The following is a 24177-nucleotide window of genomic DNA, read 5'->3' as shown; positions in this document are numbered from 1 at the left end:
TCCGCGCGGTTCATGCCAAATTTGATAGTTTATGTTGGGGACAAAATTTGCTTACTGAAAATGACATATGCTCCCTCTATCTATTTTTATTACTCTGAGGGTTCTACACTGATGACGAATCCGTTGTCAAATTTAATTCTGTCCGTTCGACCATTTACAGGATGTTCCTAAATTGGAGGTACAAACTAAATGACAGATTCCTCGGATCATTTAAGGAAAAAAAAGGCCCATAAGCATGAGCCTGAAAGCACTTTGTATTCGAGATACTGAATCTTTTTTTCGAGAAAATCTATAAAAAATCGCGTAGTTAGCACCCCAGAGGAATTTGATATTTTTTTACCAGTATCCTTGAGGTACAAACGAAAATTTTGGTGAAACAAATGCTACAAAATTTCTCCATTTTCGAAAAAAATTGTGCTTTACTCGTTTCTCATCTTAAGCTCTAAGCGACCTACCTGAAACTCGAAATCCTTAAAAACTTCCACCGTATTGATATCTGCCTCAGCCTGACCCAACCTGGGACACTCCATATACCTATCCAAAAATTCCTCCTTACTGTACGAAAACGGCGCCTTTCCAACCTTCAGCTCCTCCTTCTGGACCTTCTCCCATTCTTTTCTCTTTCCAGAATGCCTCAAATTACTATTCTTCGTACCGTAATCGGTCGTGTAACTAGCGTAGTAAATGCAGAGGAGGACAGTGACGCTGATTGCAGAGTAAGCAAAGACTTTCGGAGATAACCTCCTGCAAAATTTAGTCGATACCGTCATTGCGATTGGTTTCATGTGAAAGCACTAGGATCCAGAATTTTTCAGGTCATGAAGGATGATGCATTGTTTGGATTCTTCGAATTTCGTCTCTAGGTTAGTGTCGATCTTTTGTTATCGGCGGCATTGCTGGAGATGTGCTGGATTTGAACCTGAAAATAAGCATTTGATGAGAAGTGACCTAAAGACATAAGGTTGACAGTTTATGATGAGAGTATTGTGTGCACTCTATGATCCATCAGCTGATGAGGTTTATTGTAATTGAACATAAGATGAATTATACAGAATGGTCCAGATTTTGGTTCATTAACATTGGCGTCGGATAGAACAACTCTTTTCATGTAAAAAAGTTAATAATAATATGAAAATATATCTCAACAAGCTTCGTTTTCGTGATATAGGGTGTTGAAGTTCAAGAAGAAATCAGTGTTTTACTTATAATTTTAGTATTATTATTTTCATTATTTTAATTTTTAAGTATTGAAGTCGAATCGAATACAAAACAAACGCTATTCACGAAAATCTACAAAAATTACATCGGTGTAAAACTTCGCTTCCGCCGTTTTTTTCCGAAATTCGATGCTTTATTGTTAAAAACTGGTTATACATTTATGATTCAAAGTATTGTCCATCGCTGGCCACTACTTCCTCCGATCTTTCGAGCATCGTACGAATCCATCGTTGAAAAAACTGGTAATTTTTTGAAGCGATCCACGAATCGATCCAATTTTTTACTTCTTCATGAGACCGGAAGCCGTGTGCCATTGATCGAAACAAGTAATAGAGGATTTTCGGTAAGCCGAGAAGTTATTCTTTTTATTGACAACTGCCCTCCATATAAAGGGTGTTTTTTTAGAGCTATAGAACTTTAAATTGCAATAAAACAACGATGGATTATTCGATTTAAATGAATTTTATTTATCCGCAAGATAATCTTGTGCCATTACATTTCAAATATGATTTCTGGCATATGACCGCCATGGCCGGCTCGGATGTAGTCCAATCTGGACGTCCAATTTTCGATTACTTTTTCCAACATTTGTGGCCGAATATCGGCAATAACACGGCGAATGTTGTCTTCCAAATAGTCAAGGGTTTGTGGCTTATCCGCATAGACCAATGACTTTACATAGCCCCACAGAAAGTAGTCTAGCGGTGTTAAATCACAAGATCTTGGAGGCCAATTCACAGGTCCAAAAATGAAATTAGGCGGTGACCAAACGTGTCTTTCAATAAATCGATTGTGGCACGAGCTGTGTGACATGTTGCACCGTCTTTTTGAAACCACAGCTTCTGGACATCATGGTTGTTCAATTCCGGAATGAAAAAGTTAGTAATCATGGCTCTATACCGATCACCATTGACTGTAACGTTCTGGCCATCATCGTTTTTGAAGAAGTACGGACCAATGATTCCACCAGCCCATAAAGCGCACCAAACAGTCAGTTTTTCTGGATGTAACGGTGTTTCGACATACACTGGAGGATTAGCTTCACTCCAAATGCGGTAGTTTTGTTTGTTGACGTAGCCATTCAACCAGAAGTGCGCTTCATCGCTAAACAAAATAAAATGGACGTAGTGCGCGATACGTATTCCGAACAGAACCATTATTTTCGAAATAAAATTGCACTATTTGCAAGCGTTGTTCAGGCGTGAGTCTAGTCATGATGAATCCCCAAACCAAACTGAGAATAAATCACTTGACAGCTGTTAAATCGGTCGCCATCTTGAACAGTAATGCCAACTCAAAGTTATATACCTCGAAAAAAACACCCGTTACAAAAGACATCCTTCTCACGAACATGAAAATCGTTATTCTTCAATATTATGCTAAAACTCTGTCCTTATATCAGAGTATTATCATTTTTTATCCATCTTTTAAAGTTTCTGAGATGTTCTCAACTAGCATCAAATTTGAGACAGCCTGAACAAATATTTTGTTATGCACCGACTGGATACACTCCTGGCTTATCCATATGAAATATTGAAGCCATCCAGTCCATCGACAATCCAATTCATCATCCTTTCTATCTGGCGTATTATGCAAAGGAAGCGACAGGAATACTGTCAACAATGGCTATCGACCTCTAGACATGGTCCAGCGGTCAGCCTCTTCCAATTCTCGATTATAACAAGTGGCTTCCGCTAATGCATTTGTGCTGGTGTATCCGGTTTGTAGAAGTCCATGCCATCGGGATATAGATGGATGCCTATATGGATTAGGAAGAGGGGAAGATTTTTTTGTTACTTGACAACGTAGTAAGAGTAATGAAAAAGCCGCTGATGTGAATGTTCTTGTAAGGTTTTGCACTATTTTTTAGTAGAACTGTATATATAGGTATTGGTGAAAAAAATTGGAAAAACCTTAGAAACATCAGAATGAATTGTTTCATAAATATTGTGTGCCATAATTTTTATGACGTTTCAACTAATAGATATATAAACATAAAAAAAGGACCTCCTCGAGCAGGACTCGAACCCGCAAGCTCCGAATCACCAGTCCAGTGCTCTCATCAACCGAGTCCCTCTATGGAAATTTTCTTATTTTGGTTTTTATTTTTTTGTGGAAATGATTGAGATGCTGATAGAATAACTTAAAGATGCCTTTGGACTATCAATCAGTAGTTAAAAAAAACTTGGCAACAAATAACGAAAGTAATTCAAAAAGTTGGATCGAAAGTTATGTGTGTATTTTCTTTCTGCATTTAAATTTATGAAAGTTCAAAATGAACAGAAAGATTTACTCACTTATTATTTAACACATCATCAGTATTATTTGTTCATTCAACAATGAAATTCCTTACGTTCTTATTTATTTAACTGAAAGAGGTAGTTGAAGGAATACTTGATTTGCTCTGGTCAATAAGAATTTGAAGGACAACTTTAATGGAATAAAGTGATAGTCAAATAGCTTCGAAGTATCTTGCTATTGTTCCAAGGAAAGAGGAAGTTTGCAAAAAAAATTTGGTTTGGAGTTGTGAAGGTATAATATATGGTTAAATATACCTAGGCAAAAAAGTGCCGAGATTTGGTCAATGAAATACAATATACTTATATATTGAATCTATTGTATTGTCTTCGAAGTAGACCCATTGCAAAATAATTACAAATAATACAATTATCAAAACATATTTTCAGTAATCGATCTTAGTACTCATCGTAAATTTTCTTTTGTCTTTAATCAACTAAAAAATTGAGCTCCATTTGATCGTTTAGGCTTCAAAATGAAAAAAAATATCGCCCGGAATCATATTAGGAAAATACAGTGGTTGTTCAATAAGATTAGTTGTTGGTTTGGTCAGAAACTTCAATCTTGATACAATGTGTGTGTTTTATTCGAATTATGTATATTTTCAGCACTGGGTCATGAAGTTTTATATATTTTATACATTCCTTCGATAAACTGACGAAAATGACTCTTAAACACAATGTGAGTATAGAGAACAAATGTAAGTATTGACGACAAAAAAATTTCGAGAATGCATAAACTCAATGTATTTTAAGAAAGAAATTTTCATCACAAGGTGATACGAGTTTCAAAACAGAATATTTGAAAGTATATATTTTTTTTTTTTGAGAAGCATCTTAATGAAAAAAGTGTTCTTAGAATATTTACAAGATCTAATATATTGTGCGAAATCGCTTAAAAGACTTCATGCCAGTGATTTTCTCAGTTTTTAAGAGGTTCAATTTGAGACCCTTGTTCTCTAGACTTTCCAACCCCATAACTATTTACATGTAAATGTTATGTAGACAGAACAGGCAACCATCAACCTCTTCGAACTGAATTTATATCACTAATCGCAAAATATCTATTAAAATAAATGTCGCCGAAACAAAATACAGCAGACGCGAATAGACAAATGGCCATCTAGATTCATTTTATTGAAAAACATTTCCCTACCCATTTGTCTTTCTTTCAGTTCATGAATATTTAGAACATTTTCGATAAGAAGGGTCGTGGAAGACTCAGAAAAGCAGCTTTGTCATCGTGCAGTCTGAAACTCCTATCCAGGCCCTTCCATCGTTTTCGTCGTCATTCACATATTTTATTCGATGGGAAATTCATCGCATTGTGATTGATCGAATAGATCTCATGAATGTGGAAAACCAATATGTGGAAGCTTGAATGATTTCACGAAATTCATGAAAGATTGATAGGGGATCTATTGAATAGGTGGGTAATAATCTTTCGTTGAAGGAGGGGTTTTTTGTACATTTTCCGTTGGGTTTAGAAAGAATAAAAAAGCCGTCTTATCGATTCAACAGAATAGGGAAGGGGATTCTGATAACCGAAGAAACAGATACAAAATTTATAGGTATGTACGTTGGTTCTGATCGAACAATGCTGAACTCTAAATACGAAGGAAATGTCTGATTTTTATGATCATTATAATAACGAATAAATGTATACAAAAAAATCATGAAGACATAATTCAACCAAAAGAAGAATTGAATAAATATCGAACAATAACAATATTATTTTTTTTTTCTTTTCCTTTATATAATTACCTTCAATGGAAAACATTCTGAATTGCTTTTGTTCGATATTTTTATTCAAATCTTTACGAGTTTGGTTGTATATTTTTTTCAAACTACAAAATCTTTGCTGACAGTATTGTGATTAGTTGACTCAGTTTAGTGTGAGCGCGCGTCAAAGATGGACACTAGCAATGAGCAAATACGTTATATTATTCAATTTTTCTCCGATGAGGGCGAAAATGTAAGCTAGGTGGCTGTAAAAATGTAGATAGTGTTTATGGTCATACTACTGTAACAGCCAAATGCACTGGAAGGCCAATTGTCGAAAATGTCGATAAAATCATGGACATTGTCGTGTCCAACCGTCATGTAAGAGCACTGTTTCAATTACCCAAAAACCGAATATTGCACAAAAAACCGTTTGGAACCATTTGCATGAGGCTGGTTTCAAGAAGAAGCTCGATGTATGGGCACCACACGAGTTAACGCAAAAAAATCTCCAACTTCCAAATTTCCAACTGCGAAACGCAGCTGAATCGCAACAAAATCGACCCATTTTTGAAGCGGTTGGTGACTGGTGATGAAAAGTGTTAATCACTTACGACAACGTCAAGCGAAAGCGGTCGTGGACGAAACGCTGTGAGCAGTCGGAAACGGCCAGGAAGGTTTTGCTGTGTGTTTGGTGGAATTCGCAGGGAATTATCTACTATGAAATTGCTCTCCTATGACATAGCTGTTAACTCAGAACTGCACTGCCAACAATTGGACCGTCAGGACAACGCCAGGCCAGACTAATCGATAGTGACTCGCCAGAAGTTCCGGGATCTTGGTGAGAATGTTCTTAAGCATCCATCTTATAGTCCGGACCTGTCACCAGGTGATTACCATCTGTTTCTGTCCATAGCTAACAATTTTGCTGGGAGACAATTTTAATTCACACAGATTTGTGGAAATTAACTTTAGTCAACTAACACCCAGTTGCAGAAACGTTTATTAAAATTCAACCCCGCATTAAAATATTAATCATCCATTTAACAGTGCAGGCTGTCAAAAAAGAGCTCCTCCTACTGATGGAGGATTGAAATTTTAATGGCGGCATTAAATTTAATGGAAACGTTCCTAAAACTGGGAGGAAATCGAATCATACTTCATCTATAAATGAAAGAAACTTCTTGATTCGTCGAAAAATGATTTTTTTAAGATTTCTGAGCTTGAACTTTGTGTAGTTTCTAGTTTCATATGAAAGCCATCAAACGTTCAATCTTCTATCTAGTCTTTTGTCTGAATAATTATTATCCTTCACTCCCTACAGACTATCGTATTGACGGTAAAGCTCCATTAATGCAGCCACAAAGAGGGGTTTGTTGTCCATGTATCTGTCCAAATCAGAAACGCTGTAAATTTTACACAAAGCTTTATTGTATTCACGTCATTCCGTTTCCTTTATCTCATGAATTATTTCAACTCGTTAGGAAAAACATTGCATATTCCACACAAAAGCTTATCTTTCCTTTATATTACGAAGTGCGTCAATTGAAAGAAAAATTAGAGAATTGTTATGCCGCAAAATTCTATTTTGGATCATTATACACGATATTGTATGGTCTGATGCACAGATGGCTGTCACCGACGAAAAAATTAAAAAAGTTCAGAAAAATTTCGAATGACCGTAAAGTGAAGTTGATCGAGATAGCAGACATTGTGAAGATATCATCTGAACGTGTGGCATCATATCATTTACGAATATTTGTACATGAGAAAGCTGTGTGCAAAATGGGTGCCGCTCGAGCTCACAATCAATTAAAAGCCACAACGTGTTATTGATTCTGAGCAGTGTTTGAAGCTGTTTAAGCGCAATAGACCTGAATTTTTGCGTCGATATGTGACAATGGATGAAACATGGCTCCATCATTACATTCCGGGGTCCAATCGACAGTCAGCTGAGTTAACTGCACACGATGAACCCAATCCAAAGCATGGAAAAACACAACAGTCAGCAGGCAAGGTTATGGCATCAGTATTCTGGGATGCGCAAGGTATAATATTCGTTGATTACATCCAGAAGGGCCAGACCATCAACAGCGATTATTATATAGAGTTATTGGATCGTTTACAGGATGAAATAGTTAAAAAACGGCCCCATTTGAAGAAAAAAAGGTGCTGTTGCATTAAGACAATGCGCAGTGTCACAAATCAATGAAAACAATGGCAAAATTGGATGAATTGAGCTTCAAATTGCTTCTGCATACACCGTATTCGCCAGATCTGGCATCCCAGCGACTTCTTCCATTTCTCATACCTCAAAAGAATGCTCGCTGGAAAGAATTTTGGCGGCAATGAAGAAGTAATCGCCCAAACTGAGGCCTATTTTGAAGCGAAAGACAAATCGTACTACAAAAATGGTATCGAAAAGTTGGAAGATCGCTATAATCGCTGTATCGCCCACGAAGGCAACTATGTTGAATACTAAAACCGAATTTTGCCAAAAAAATGTGTTTTATCATGGTAGATCAGGGACTTTTCAATGGGCCTGTTAGTTTTCCAGGAGTCATTATTTTTATTATTCTTGATCTTGATATTTATACCTATAATAATATACAGCGTGATTCAACATTTAATGTACTAACTTCATAATTGGTTTATTTATGTAATTTTCAGGAAATGAAGGTTTTACAAATAATCTACAAAGTCTTCAAAGCACTTATATAATTTTTAAATTTTCATAAATAAAAACCCACCAAAAATCATTAACAAAGAGGTAAAACCATAATTTTGTGGAAAGAATAATCGACCGTCGACAGTGCTGCCCTCTACTTGAAGTAAGTAAATGGGTACCTAAGTTTGACTGATACGTGTAAAGCCACATAGTGGAAATCCCCGGTTTGACAGAATCACCAAATTTTCAGGTCTAGAATCTACAGTTCATAGATTTGAGATTCTTAACGGAAAACCCTGTATACCCCCCTCAAGAAACGAACGTATCAGCGATGACACGACAAAAAACGAATGGCTGGGAGGGTCCCATAGATGTCTACAAATTTCCAGCGGTGGTAACATTTATGTGAACTCATCATACTCGAGTGAGCTTCCCGAAATCATTCGCATTGTCAGCAAGCGAAATATATTTTCTACACTCCCTAGCGTATAACCAGGGGCATATGCCATTAGCTCCCGTCGAGAAGGAAAATGAAATCGGGATAGAAGATAACTCCAGACCTCTTCTTCGGTTCATCGGAGAATGGCATTATTCCTTTTTAACGAACGCTGGCTTGGGGTTTATCACTTCGTATTTCCTTCGAGCTAGATCGCTAACTGCATAAAGTCATTGTGGCAATTGAAGCAATTGGATTGATTCAATTATGATTGAGAGAGAGAGGACACAAACGTCTTTTTGATGAATCGGATATTTTATTACTTACCAACTTTTTTATCGAAGGAAGGATTTTGAAAAGAAAGACGTTATGATAAATTGAGAATACAATTCCAGTGAATATTTCCCTCCTGTCAAAAATTCTATGTATATGAAGAACAACTATCGAAAATTACAGCGATAATTGCATTGTAGGAAGCGAAACAGCACTGCGATAATTGTTCTGTTCATAGATGCATAGTTTCTATGCTTCTTACACAGTTCGAATCTATGGCAATTCTATTCTACATCAGTTTGACAAGTGATGTAGCAGTTTATTCGGGAAATATTCCCCCGAATTACACTCGTGCATCAAAATGACCGGGTAATTTCACATTTCAGCGTGTTTTCTTTGAAAAACTGCATTCGGTCATTCATTTTTGGAGAAAGAGCCCTCCACCTTCGGTGTCCTCCAAAAATGAAAATGAACTCATGCAGTTTTTATGACAACACGCTGTCATGCAAAATTATCGGTAATTTTGATGCACTTGTGCAATTACTTACGAATATTTTTTAATCCTAAGAGTATAATGGCCAGTTGCACCATTTGCCTTAACATTGATTAAAATTTAAACATTGATTACTGGTTACTGACTTCATTTAGTTAGAAACGTATATATTGATAATTAAAAATTTAAAATTCAGTTTCATACAGCTAACCAACGACGTGTCCATCTATGATATCTGTGAACGTCAGATAATTAAAATATTCGGTGGTCAAGAGCACGGAGTATATTTAGGAATTAGCTTTTCGTATGGTTGAATAATAAACATTAACTTTTTTTCAGTTTTTGGCACCATTTTCAAGAGATTTTTAATTGAAGTGAGTAACTGAAAAGGGTATGTTAAATATCTGTGAATCACAGAAGATGAGAGCATGAAAAAAGCGAATTCCTAAAAACACTGCTCTTAACCACCGAATATTTTAATTATGTGAAGTTCACAGATTATCATCGATAGGCACCTGGTAAATTTGCCGTGTGAAATTGAAGTTTTTTATGATTTTTATAGTTTGATAACAAATTGAGTTGGTATAATTGAATAAGTGATATTATCATTATTGATACTTTCATTTTCATAAGGAAAATATTTCGAAAGTTCCTCATTATCACCATATCACGAAAGGTTAATTGTCACAAAATGGCGAAAGCCCAGAATTGAAGCGAATTTACAAGAATTTGTCATTCTGCCATCGGACAATGCTAGAAATCTTCATGGGCGTATACTCAAGAATTTCCCAAAGTTTCATGGTTATCAGATGGGTGGTCCAGTAGTTTTCGGACAAACAGGTAGGAATACACACATTATGTTTTTTGTAGATTACAATGATGATGACTCTTTTGTATTATGAAAATTCACATTTGAGTGCTATGAATAATTTATTTATCAAATTTGGATAACGTTATTTGGGGATATTTTTTGAAGCCACGACAAATATTGGGAATATAAAATCAAAAAAGTCGAACCAATGAAGTCGACTACAAATATAAAGTGAAGTAGTTAACCTAACCAAAAAATTAAAAGGCTAAACTTGGATAACCCGTTCAAATTTGTTCATCTAACATTCTAGAGTTTATAGCTTTCCAGATTTGCAGCAGTTGCATCTTCTTTTAAATTAAAAGAGCATAAGCTATGAACTTTAGGGCACTCACAGTGTCAGGTTAAACAATAATTATGGTCAGCAGAGTACTGAAAGATGGTGGAATAAATAAGACACTAGTGTTTTACGACAGAATAAAATTCCATCTGAATTAAATACCAATTTTTCATTCTGCTTTCGAAATAAGCCAGTTTTGGAGGAATGCGACTGAACCCTAAGCGAGAATAACATTTATTAAAAGATATTCTTTTATGATTCGGGTTACTCTGTCAGATGATATGAAAAACAATGATTTAACATCAGTGTTCGATAGTACTGAAAGTAAATTGTGACGTTTTTGTAAGACTTTTTTGCTTAAACCATTCTGAACGTTCATTTTTGGAAATAACCAGCCAACTTACCGCAACTAGTAGAAAAATTTCATCCTGTTATATACAGAGTGATTATTCAAACGTTTTGACCTCTAAGCTGATTCAAAATGGCCATCAAATGTTTTGTTGACCTTTGGTTTAGAAGATACAGGGTGTTTATTGCAATCAAAATTCCCAGGACTTGTGTAATCTCTTGTTTCGGTGATGTGAATTGGCCATCAAGATCATGTGATTTATCGTCCTTGGATTTTTTTTTTGAGGTTATGCGAAAGATCGTGTTTATGCCGATCATCATCTGATTATTGATGATCCATCAAGTTATTGGTGAGATATTGCTCGAAAGGTGCCAACGAATCATAGAAAATAACCTCTCCATGATCGAGTCCTGTAAGAGATCACGCGGAGGATATTTAAACATAATTTAAATGCATTCCACACATCACGGAAAGGTCCAAGCATTATATTGAAATGAACATTGGATCGATATTCTTAATGAAAGTGTATTTTATTTAGTTCTACTTTCGGAACCATAAAATTAATGTCTTACCCTTTATTTGGGAGGTTATTTGAGTGTGTGATAAATATAGTATGATAACAATAATTATATGAATTCGTGAAATATACTTGATGTTATAGCCTTCCATCAAAATAATCTATTATTTTTTTTTTAACCGACCGATAAGGAAATGGGACAAAAAATACACATTTTGTGTTTATTTCCGGTTTTTGAAAATATCTATTGACGGCGATTTCTAGTTCTAACAATTTATTTTAAATTCGAATAGACTTTTTCTATTATTGATTTTGCGTGAAATAAATGAAAATAAATTGAAATTGATAAAAATATAGAATCAATATAAGTATCGAAATTCAGATTTCGATAACTTGAATGGCAAAATACATCGTATACAACATAACTGAAGCTAAACAAGTAGGTACAAAATGAAGGCTTTCCCAGAAGCACCTAACCTGCCATCTAGATGAATAGATTTTGTTGCATTATCCAACTTTATTATCCTATAGCTGAGCTCTAGTGCCTCTAGTTAATTCAGCTATAATCGATTACATGAATTGATCCTTTGCGTATTTGGATAGCGGGATTAGACTATCTTTATGATTGATTGCCATAATTCCATTGAAACCATCATACACAGAATGGAATTACACGTATGTAGTCGTTGAGAGTTTGAGGCCATTCAATATCATTGGGATGTTCGTTAACAATTAGATGAATAGCCTGTGATCTATTATTATTGTGTTATGGATTACCTGCACGAAATATATAATATTGGAGATGGATTCAACTGACAGTTATTTATGATAAAAGTGTAGAAGGTATTGATATTCTTCTACGAGTCTCAAATTCAAAAACAAGTCATGATGTGACGAGTTTTTGAATCAACGAGTATAAGAATGAGCCTACTGTAAAAGTAACGGGTGTTTTTTTTCGAGGTATATAACTTTAAGTTGGCATTACTGTTCAAGATGGCGACCGATTTAACAGCTGTCAAGTGATTTATTCTCAGTTTGGTTTGCAAATAGTGCAATTTTATTTCGAAAATAATGGTTCTGTACGGAATACGTATCGCGCACTACGTCCATTTTATTTTGTTTAGCGATGAAGCGCATTTCTGGTTGAATGGCTATGTCAACAAACAAACTGCCGCATTTGGAGTGAAGCTAATCCTCAAGTGTATGTCGAAACACCGTTACATCCAGAAAAACTGACTGTTTGGTGCGCTTTATGGGCTGGTGGAATCATCCGTACTTCTTCAAAAACGATGATAGCCAGAACTTCACAGTCAATGTCGATCGGTATAGAGCCATGATTACTAATTTTTTCATTCCTGAATTGAACAACCATGATGTCCAGGAGCTGTGGTTCCAACAAGACGGCGCAACATGTCACACAGCTCGTGCCACAATCTATTTATTGAAAGACACGTTTGGTGAACGCCTAATTTCACATTTTGGACCTGTGAATTGTCCTCCAAGATCTTGTGATTTAACACCGCTAGACTACTTTCTGTGGGGCTATGTAAAGTCATTGGTCTATGCGGATAAGCCACAAACCCTTGACCATTTGGAAGACAACATCCGCCGTGTTATTGCCGATATACGGCCACAAATGTTAGAAAAAGTCATCGAAAATTGGACGTCCAGATTGGACTACATCCGAGCCAGCCGTGGCGGTCATATGCCAGAAATCATATTTAAAATGTAATGCCACAAGATTATCTTGCGGATAAATAAAATTCATGTCAATCGAATAATCCATCGTTGTTTTATTGCAATTTGAAGTTCTATAGCTCTGAAAAAAAAACACCCTTTATGATACATTATTTTCTCTAATTCACTGAATCTTTATTGAAATCAATGAAATTTCGTTTGAGCATGTTGGGACACTGAAAATTTGCTTATTCTCCCTCTATTTAGGTTTATTACAATATAAAGCAGACGAGAAACTCAGAGGCAATATTCAACCATCCTGTGAATAAAGGAAAAAAGTACGATTTCCAAGTGTATATAAATATCAGAAGATATTACTTATTTGGTTAATGTGTGCGTCTGCCAGCGTTCAATAAGGTGCCTGCTATTTCGTTTGTTCGTCATCTTGGGTTGAGTTATGCGGTACTGATGATCCCTAACAAGGGCGATATCGCTACTCTCCTTCGATGGCGTGCCTTCTCCTTGGGTTACTTTCGATTTTGATTCTTACGTAATAACGTGGAAATCTTCTGTTTGACAATGGTTATGTGGATGGCATATTTGCCGAAACATTAACCAGATAAGTAATATCTTTTGATATTTATATACTTTTTTCCTTTTCCTTCATTCATTACCAAGTGTCAGTCATTTGTATTTATTATCCTGTGAAGTGTGAATATGTAAAACAGAATGGAAAAACCTCTGCTTTTAATTTATAACATACTTATTCTCGTAATTACAACAATAATTTCAAAAAGTCGCCCATCAATAACTCAATAATGATTGTAAGCCCTGAATAGATCCCAAAGATTAGATGCAGGCACGTACTTAGGGGAGAACAAAAACATAATTACATATTCAGTTTTTTCAATTTGATAGATTGACTTTTGTTTTCGAGCGTTCGTTTCCTGAACAAAGCGCTATACAGGGTGATGTATTAGCTCACCGAAAAACTTTTCCATATCATCATGTAATTTTAACTAAAAAACATTATCCAATTTCATATATCCGATTCCAAGTTTTTAAGGAAACTAATAGCTTCGAAAATTAAGTTCATTCTATTGATATGATTTATCAATAATAACAATAAGTATTCTCAGAAACAAGCGTGTGGGTTAAACTGATAGGGTTATTTTATGTTTAATTTCTTCGAATTTTGATAATTGCTACAATTGATTCAAATGGAATATTTGAATATACAGTGTGGTCCAACAAAAACTTAACACCTCGATTCTTCGACTTTGAAATGAAAATGTGGAAAATCGCTCGGACTGTCAATTTCTGATTCGAGGGGGAACAACTTTTCCGCTCTTCGCATCCCTGTAACTTCAGCTCCTAACGGGGGAGAATACAACCCCTTGATTTTGAAAAGGGGTGCGATACCTCATTTCGAAGATTTTATCGAGTACTATCTGATCCTGAAATTTTGCTTCAAAATTTCCATTGATAACGAAATGACAGGTAAAATATTGGATCAGTTCAAATACCTTTGAAATGTGTCGGATACGAATGATGTTCCCGAAATAAATTCCACATTGCCTCTTTCACTATTTTCGTAAGTAATTGCACAAGTGCATCAAAATTACCGATAATTTTGCATGACAGCGTGTTGTCATAAAAACTGCATGAGTTCATTTTCATTTTTGGAGAAAGAGCCCGACACCGAAGGTGGAGGGCTCTTTCTCCAAAAATGAAAATGACCGAATGCAGTTTTTCAAAGAAAACACGCTGGAATGCGAAATTATCCGGTCATTTTGATGCACGAGTGTAATTCGGTGGAATATTTCCCGAATAAACTGTTACATTACTTGTCAAACTGATTTAGAATGGATTTGCCATAGATTCGAACTGTGTAAACAGAACAATTATCGCAGTGCAGTTTCGCTTCCTACAATGCAATTATCGCTGTAATTTTCGATAATTGTTCTCTAAGATGTCTAAAAACATGGTGAATGCACTCGTCAATTTTTGAATGGAATGACATTCGACCAAATTGAAAATATTAGTTTTAGTTCGTGGCGGCGCCGCAATGTCATACTTGTCATTTCCGTTGATTTTGATTGGATACATTAATTAAAACCCGATACTGACCAATCAAAAGCGATGTGTAACCGAGTATGATCGTACAAAGTCGTGAAACAAAACACGAAACGTTTACTGGAATGAATTCAAATAATATTTGAAATAGAGAGAGAGTTTATTGGTATTTCAATTACAAGAATTGCTTCCATAGATCATAACTATAATGAAAGATATACATTATATAGGTCCATAATGGAACAAAACTCATAAATAATAAATAACAAGAATATTAATTTGTTGACAGCGCCACCTACAGTTGACATAACGAAGCTTATCTAATATTCTCAAAACTGGCAAAACAAAAGCTAATCAGTTGATACACCTGAATTTTAGACATCTTATTGTTCTCCATATACATAGAATTTTTGACAGGTGGGAAATATTCGCTGTTATTTCATTATCGATGAATATTTTGAAACGAAATTTTAGGGTCAGATAGTACGATCTTCAAAATTAGATATCGCAACACCCCTCATCCCTATTCAAGATCAAGGGGTTGTGCTCACCCTTGTTAAGGGGTTGAAGTTACGGAGAAAAGTTGCGGAAAGTTGTTCCCCCTCTAATCAGAAATTGACGGATCCGAGCGATTTTCCACATTTTCATTTTGAAATCGGAAAATCGAGGTGTTAAGTTTTCGTTGGACCACCCTGTATTTATGTGAACACAATGTGAACTATTGGGTTCCTGAGCAAATATTGGTTTGTAAAATTACCAAAAGCAACAAATAAACAACAAAATGAAGTGGACAATTCAATATTTAAGTAAATCGATCAATATTTATGCATATTTGTTTCTAAGTTCAAATATCCAGCAATAAATTGAAAAAATCTGACCTGGAGCACTTTCGACATTAGGTACATTCACTGCTTCAAGCACTATGTTACCGATCATAACTTGGAACAGAAATGATTTCATCACTGAACGTATAGGTTGATTTTTCCCGATCATTACTTGGTTTAATAGGTACACTTTTTATGGTTGATGATTTTGGATACTAGTGAGTTGAGTTCTACGAGATCATAGATTCGTTCGGGGAATCAATAAAAAATGATTTTTATACCACTCCTCAGTTTCTCCAAGTATCGATCAGTAAATATTTATTCATTAATTTCCTCATTATGAGATAATTTGATTTGACGTGCCTCTGTATTCATTATCTAGGATGACGATTGAATAAGGAAAATAAGTTTCCGGACATCATGACCCTATACTTGGCGTAATTTTGTTAATATTGAGGTAATTGCTACGATATAAAACAAGAAAGAGAGGATTGAACGTAACTTTATATTTGAGCGTTGTTCACCGAACAGATTACCCGAATTTTGAGTCAGGAGTTCTCTCAAAGTAAAAAGCATAGATAGAGGGGGCATATGTCATTTTCAGTAAGCAAAATTTGTCTCCAACATGAACTATCAAATTTGACATGAAGGGCGCGGAAACGAAAACATATCGGTGATACGATATTTCACTAAATTCGCGAGTTTCTCCACAAAGAACGCACTTCTTATGTCCCATAGTGAATCAACGTGTCATATCAACTCAGAATATATTGAGATTAATACCTAAAGATATAAGAAATTCAGAAAACAAACTTCAAGCGCGCCAAACGACGTGAAACAACCGATGACACTAGGAGAGCAAAAGTTAACAAACCTTGGATTTCAGCAGGTAGATACAAAAAATAATAAATATTCTGCTTATTATAAATTCGACAATTAGGAAAAATATCCGATTCCAAATATTCAAATTTGCATATTTAATCGGGAATAACTCAAACAAATATATTTCATTCAATATAATATACATTCATGATGATATAGTAAAATTTTGTATTTGAAAATATGTCACAATCCGACAACGTAATCTAACCATGTTGGGGACATGTAAAAATTGATCTTCCTCTATCTATGTTTATTACTCTATGGGAGTTCTCAAGCTCAACAGCTCCTTATCGTTTGAGACCATTCCCAGTTCAAAATCACAGACATTGTGTCAAGATGGTAGAGTGATCTAAACCTAGAAGATATCACTGTTTTTTTCAAGAATTCCACAAACTCATTATTTCAAGCGTAAAACCAGAAACATCACGTTTGTAATAAATAAATAAATATGATTCAACTAACCAGAGAAATCGCATTAATTAATGAAGGCTGACTTAAGGTCAGGTTCGACGTTCCGTGAACTTGACTTATCTAAGCAACAAAATACGGAATGCATGAAATGCCTTCTAAAATTTTTTGCATCGCATAAATTGAGGACTTCTTATTTATACTTGTGTCGGCAACTTCGCCGATGATGTAATTCCAAGCAAGCATTCTATCACATATCAGTTTTCAACTTGGAACGTCAATTATGCCGCTTTACGAGTAAACACCTTGTGAGATGAGTCTAGCGGAGAAGAAAGAAAGTGGATTCTGCGGGAAAGATTAACAATGAGGATGGAAATCAATGTTAGGAATGCTTTGAACATAAATAGGAAAGAATGTACTACATATTGTAGTTATAAGAATAATAATAATGATTGTACCTTTTTTTTCGTGGAGCCAAAACCTAGAAGTGGGAAACCAACCCAGAAAAAACACCATAACAGACCACATTGGCAAATAAGGCTAGAAACCAAAGTACAAAGCCTCCGACAAGATATAGGAAGGTTAACACAATTTGCAAAATGTTCTTCGTCGAGAAAACTTTAAAATTTAGTGGATGTTATTATGGATCGCCATATGCGACATGCAAACTATGATACTAACAATGAAAGTGCTCAAGAAACTTTAGACAAACTCAAACAAAAATTGAGTGTATACTCTTAACGACTGAGAAGATACAACGGTAGCTATAAACCAAAACATGACAATATTAGTTTTGAAAACTCCGAAAATTAATTTTATAGGATGCTGATTGCTGAATGAATAAACGTCAACAAAATTAGGGATTCCTCCAAGGGCCCAAGATACAGAGAGTTTTTCAACCGATCAAAAATATTAATCGATTTGTGTCTGCATCATCAAGTTATTCTCGATTAAACATGCCAGCTTACGAGCCAAATTCTCGTCATTTGTGGGAGGTTTTAATTTTCTGATTTAATATGAAGAAATCTGTGACTGAGGCTCATCGAATGCTCTCAATACTTATGGTGAGGCCACTATTAGTGAAAGAACGTGTCGAAAGTGGTTTCAACGCTTCAAGAACGGTGCTTTCGTCGTTGAAGACCAGCATGGCGGTGGAATAGAGAAGGTTTTCGAAGATGCAGAATTGGAGGCATTACTTGATCTGTTAAACGCAACAAGAATTGAAAGGATCATAAGGAGTGACACAACAAGCCATTTCAAAACGCCTGAAAGTCATGGAAATGATTCAGAAACAAGGAAATTGGGTGCCGTACGAGTTGAAGCTGAGATATGTTGAACGGCGTTTTTTTGCTTCCGAACAGCTGCTTGCAAGCCAAAGACGGGATGGATTTCTGTATCGCATTGAGACTGGAGACGCAAAATGTGTTCATCACGATAATCCCAAGCGCAGAAAAATCATAGGAATATGCCGGACATGCTTCCACGTGGACGTCCAAACCGAATAGTAATGATTCCAAGGTCGTGCTCAGTATTTGGTGGGACCAGCTCGGCGTAGTGTATTATGAGTTGTTAAAACCGACTGAAACAATCACAGGCGATCGTTATCGAACGCAATTATGCGTTTGAGCCAAGCATTGAAAGAAAAACGGCCGCAATACAACGAGAGACATTATAAAGTGATTTTACAGCATCGACCCCATGTTGCGAAAATGTTCAAGATATACTTGGAAACGTTGAAATAGGAAGTCCTACCCAACCCCGCCGCATTCTCCCTCGGACTATCACTTGTTTCAATCAATGGCAAAAAGCCTGGCTGACCAGCACTTTCGGTCTTATGGAGAAGTGAAAAATAGGATCGGTTCGTGGATCCCTTCAAAAGATGACTAGTTTTTTCAACGCGGGATTCGTAGGCTGCCCAAAAGATGGGAGAAAATAGTGGCCAGAGATGGACAATACTTTGAATCATGAGTGTATAACCAGTTTTTTACAAAAAAGCCTCGAATTTCGGAAAAAAACGGCGAAAGCAATGTTGTATGTCTATAGATGTACATGACCAAAGGTTGTTCGAGTTGAATGACCCTTTTGTGCCTAGTACCAATAATTAGAATCTTATTTTTATTTATATAATTATGAAGATAATTCCGCTATTCCAATTGTTTTTTTCCAGGTCTTCCATTAAAATTATCCTGAAAAACCCTTCCAATAACTTCAGTAATCATCGCTTTTCAGACCTCACAAAAGACTACAAGGGTCAGGACGATAAATAATCAAACAATTAGTCTGACCAAATCAAATCCAATTCGATTCAACCGAATCGAACAAAATCAGGAGTGATGGGAGATACTCGTTCGAACATGTAACGTCGAACCGACAGAAACCAGAGTGTAACTGAAAGATACTTGCGTTATCGATTGTGAGAAGTGTCTGGCAACTTGGCTGAGGGCTCTCATTGGTTGGAGAGCACAAACGTGATTTATAGCTGAACGGAAATGATGCCCCTACAGACATTCATTTCTTGATAATCCGCTCAAGTGTTTTCGAGCGGAAGCGAGGAAATGCGTCAGTGATATATGTTTGCTGGAAAAAATCATTTTTGCGAAGCATAAGTGGAAGCGATAGTCGATCCATTCTGATGTTAATAAGTAATGAGGTAATCGAAGAAGTGGGAGCTGAAGTTTCTATTATTATATGAATTAATGAAGAGCTACGAATTGTACCTTATCATAGCATACTGTTTTTGCGCGTTCATTCCTGAGTGTCTATTATTTTGTCACATTATTAGTATTCTGTGGTTTTTTCATTAGAAAAAAATGAATAAGCACTAACGTGACGAATGTCAAATTTTATATGAGAAAGGTAGTCCAAAGATCAAATTTCTCCTATTCCATTCTGGTTTAGTAGAGGACCTCTACGAAAAATCGGTGAGCGGTGCCAGAATTGACGATCTCTTATTAGCCCAATTTCGATCTCTCCTGAAAAAAAATTTTGTGGAAAAATTTTCCATATTTTCCCTTCAAAAATTGAAAAAAATTTAAAGTTCCTTCATGGGACTACTGTACCATCTTATTGATTGATTCGACTATGTAGTTCACGAAAATGCTTGCAGTTTGGCGATTAGTACAATATTTCAGAAATTTTAGGTGAAAATCTGAAATTTTCGAAAAAAAAATGGATGAAATTCCCGAAGCTCCAACTTCTCCTGGACGTGAGCTACGCCCTCGAAACCTCACTATGTTTCAGATCAGAACCCGCTGTTCAAAATCATTTTCATTTTAATGGTCTGTTACGAATAATTCAGGAGATATAACGATTTTTAGGGGGAAATTCAATTTTTTCCCTAATTTCGAGTTTAAATTTCCTCAAAACCGTGAGCTCTACGAAGAATCGGTGAGCGGTGCCAGAATTGACGATCTCTGATTAGCTCAATTTGGCTCTCACCTTAAAAATTTTTTGTCGAAAAATTTTCGTAAAATTTTCCATACCTAACCCTTAGAAAATTGAAAAAAGAATAAAAGTTCCTTCATGGGAAAATTGTATCATTTTATTGATTGATTCGAGTATGTAGATCACGAAAATGCTGGCAATTAGGCGATCAGTACAATTTTTCAGAAATTATAGGTGAAAATCTGAAATTTTCAAGGGAAAAAATGATAATATTCCCGAGGCTACAACTTCTTCTGGATGCAAGCTATGCCCTTGAAACTTTAGTAGGTTTTAGAGCGTAACTTGATGTTTGAAAAACGTTTTATTTGAGGTGTCTGCGACGAATAATTCAGGAGATATAACGGTTTTTGGGGGGAAATTCAAATTTTTCCCAAATCTCGAGTTCAAATTTCCTCAAAACCGTGAGCTCTACGAAGAATCGGTAAGCGGTGCCAGAATTGACGATCTCTGATTAGCTCAATTTCGCACTGACCTGGAAAATTTTTTGTCGAAAAATTTTAGTGAAATTAGAAAATTGAAAAAAAAAATAAAAGTTCCTTCATGGCGAAATAGTATCATTTTATTGATTGATTCGAGTATGTAGATCACGAAAATGCTGGCAATTAGGCGATCAGTACATTATTTCAGGAATTATAGGTAAAAATCTGAAATATTCAATGAAAAAAATGATAATATTCCAGAGGCAACAACTTCTTCTGAATGCAAGATACGCCCTTGAAACTTCAGTATGTTTAGAGCGTAACTTGATGTTTGAAAAACGTTTTATTTGAGGTGTCTGCGACGAAGAATTCAGGATATATAACGGTTTCAGGATATACAGGGTGGCCACTTTTTCAATGGGATTGTATTGGTAACTTTTGAACCATAAGAGTTAGAAGGTCGGTCAAATGGAGAAAAAGTTGCATGCATAAAAGCATTATCAAGCAGTTCAAACAAATCTAGACTATCAGGGCCGGTTTTCGAGATATCATAAGAAAAGTAAATCATATCATTTTGATTTTTCTTTTTTTCCCACTTTATTTCAAATATTATCAAAAAATGTTACAGGAATTTTTTATTCGACAGTGAATTGTTCTCAATTTGACGTAATCAGATTTCGTATCCAACGTTTCGTGCTCTCTGGGCCACCCTCAACCTCAGTTTTTTCAATACGGACCTGTATATTTTATGACACTTTTCGAAATAACTTTTAATGCTGAATTCAACGATATATCATACAATGTCATTCAAAGTTGATTTTCGGGTGATTTTGACCCTTATCCAAATTTCTTTGGGTCGGATCTGTATTACATTTAGGTAACTTTCTCGGTAATGAAAGAAAAATCGAATGATTATTCGAAAGTGAATGAAAATGAATGAAGTAAGTGTTCGAAATGTCCACCATTTTGTAAAATGGACTCAACGGTTCTGGAACCCATACTTCTTATACATTTGTTTATTTCGTCTTCTTGAATACCTTCCAATACATTCTCAATATTCTCGCGAGAAATCACTATTGTTGGATTTGTCATTTTTTTCATTGAAACAAATTACAAAATCGAACTTGATTTTAATATAATTACGATATAATTTTTGCAAGGCTTGGTGTTCAAATTTGAAATAATTGTATTAGCGTCTCTTGACTATTTTATTAACAGCAGTTTTTGATGAATTGCATTCACTACAGATCCGACCCAAAGAAAATTGTATAAGGGTCAAAATCACCTAGAAATCAACTTTGAATGACATTGTATGATATATCGTTAAATTCAGCATTAAAAGTTATTTCGAAAAGTGTCATAAAATATACAGGTCCGTATTGAAAAAAATGAGGTTGAGGGTGGCCCAGAGAGCACGAAACGTTGGATACGAAATCTGATTACGTCAAATTGAGAACAATTTACTGTCGAATAAAAAATTCCTGTAACATTTTTTGATAATATTTGAAATAAAGTGGGAAAAAAAGAAAAACCAAAATGACGGAATTTACTTTTTTTATGATATCTCAATAACCCGCCCTGATAATCTCGATTTGATTGAACTGCTTGATAATGCTTTTATACATGCAACTTTTTCTCCATTTGACCTACCTTGGAACTCTTATGGTTTAAAAGTTACCAATACAATCCCATTGAAAAAGTGGCCACCCTGTATAACGGTTTTTTGGGAATAGGAGCGGACCCAAGACAGAGCCCTGAGGCACCCCAATTTCAGATTGTGTTCACAGGAAAAAAGAGGTAATTATTTTCACAGATGCAACTCTAGATTCTCCAATATGAACTGAAATGAGAGACTATCAAAATATCAAATGCTCTAGGCAAATCTAGACTGTTCTCCTGATGTCTGAGCTTACGTTTCTCATGATCTTACATTTTCATTATTTATTTATCTACCAACCAAAACTCCCGTTAACGTAGCATAAACATGGCTGTTGATTTCCCGCCAATTAGCCTTGTTTTCGAAGACAGCTAATCTCCTGTCAATCGGAAGACTTCTCATCAATCGAAAGTAGGACAGAAAAGTACGGCGCCGACTATCACATCAGATGTGGCGACGCTCTATACGCGAAGCGTCTCGACGACATCCCCGAATGCGACGCAATTCTGTCGCCGCGACAACCCAATTAGGTTAATTTGCAAACGGTGTTTCCGCTAATGGCTTCTATAGACTCGCAAAACATTTATTATGGAAATTAATGCGCAGACGTTCATTCATTAGGATTTGTGATAATTACTGGCAAGACTTACACGTTGAATCATCTGGGATGTCATGGTGGGTTTCACCTGAACAGATTTTGGAAAAAAAAAACTTATCAGACGTATGTCATGAGGGTCACCTAAGTCGATATTCAATAGATTTGAAGTGAAAAGTTATGTTGAATCATAATAATAATAATATACGTCCAGGAAAATTTGCAGCCTCGGGAATTTCAACCATCTTTTTTTAGAAAATTTTTCAGATTTTTTTCAGATTTTCACCTATAATTTCTGAAATAATGTACTGATCGCCTAATTGCCAGCATTTTCGTGATCTACATACTCGAATCAATCAATAAAATGACACAATTTTCCCATGAAGGAACTTTTATTTTTTTTCAATTTTCTAAGGTTTTAGGTATGGAAAATTTGACGAAAATTTTTCAGGTTAGAGCGAAATTGGGTTAATCAGAGATCGTCAATTCTGGCACCGCTCACCGATTCTTCATAGGGCTCACGGTTTTGAGGAAATTTGAACTCGAAATTGGGGAAAAAATTGAATCTTTCATTGAATTTGAGAAAGCTATTCATAAAAAAAATCCAAGTATCGGAAAGATGTTACCGATCTATTAATAGCTATCTTATTCGCTGATGATTTTTCATTAGCTGTTATGCGATCTATTAGTTCAAAATGATTCTGAGCAGTGTTGGAAGCTGTTCAAGTGCAATCAACCTGAATTTTTGCGTCGATATGTGACAATGGATGAAATATGGCTCCATCATTTCACTCCGGAGTCCAATCGACAGTCAGCTGAGTGGACTGCACAGATGAACCGAATCCAAAGCGAAGAAAAACACAACAGTCAGCTGGCAAGGTTATGGCATCAGTATTCTGGGATGCACAAGGTATAATATTCATTGATTACCTCCAAAAGGGCCAGACCATCAACGGCGATCATTAATATCGTTATTGGATAGTTTAGAGGATGAAATCGTTAAAAAACAGCCCCATTTGAAGAAAAAAAAATTGTTTCATCAAGACAATGCACCGTGTTACAAATCAATGAAAA

At 35.7% G+C, this 24177-nt stretch overlaps 1 protein-coding gene across 2 annotated transcripts in view; it reads right to left on the bottom strand.

The window, feature by feature from the left end:
• Positions 1–24177, bottom strand: part of LOC123678450 (alpha-mannosidase 2) — a 54439-nt gene that overhangs the window by 17084 nt on the left and 13178 nt on the right. The window contains exons 1-2 of one of the 2 annotated variants that reach the window (XM_045615483.1): positions 15753–15890; positions 456–919 (exon numbers count right to left, since the gene is read on the bottom strand). In XM_045615483.1, coding sequence (XP_045471439.1) covers positions 456–785 — 330 coding nt within the window. In that variant the 5' untranslated portion in view covers positions 786–919; positions 15753–15890. Of the gene's footprint in view, positions 1–455; positions 920–15752; positions 15891–24177 lie in introns of those variants that run through there. The other variant, XM_045615482.1, reaches the window with a different exon arrangement.

This window comes from Harmonia axyridis, chromosome 4, assembly GCF_914767665.1.
Source record: "Harmonia axyridis chromosome 4, icHarAxyr1.1, whole genome shotgun sequence".
Classification (NCBI taxonomy): domain Eukaryota; kingdom Metazoa; phylum Arthropoda; class Insecta; order Coleoptera; family Coccinellidae; genus Harmonia; species Harmonia axyridis.
The sequence above is the reverse complement of the archived record's forward strand: the minus strand, read 5'-3'. Positions and strand labels throughout refer to the sequence as shown.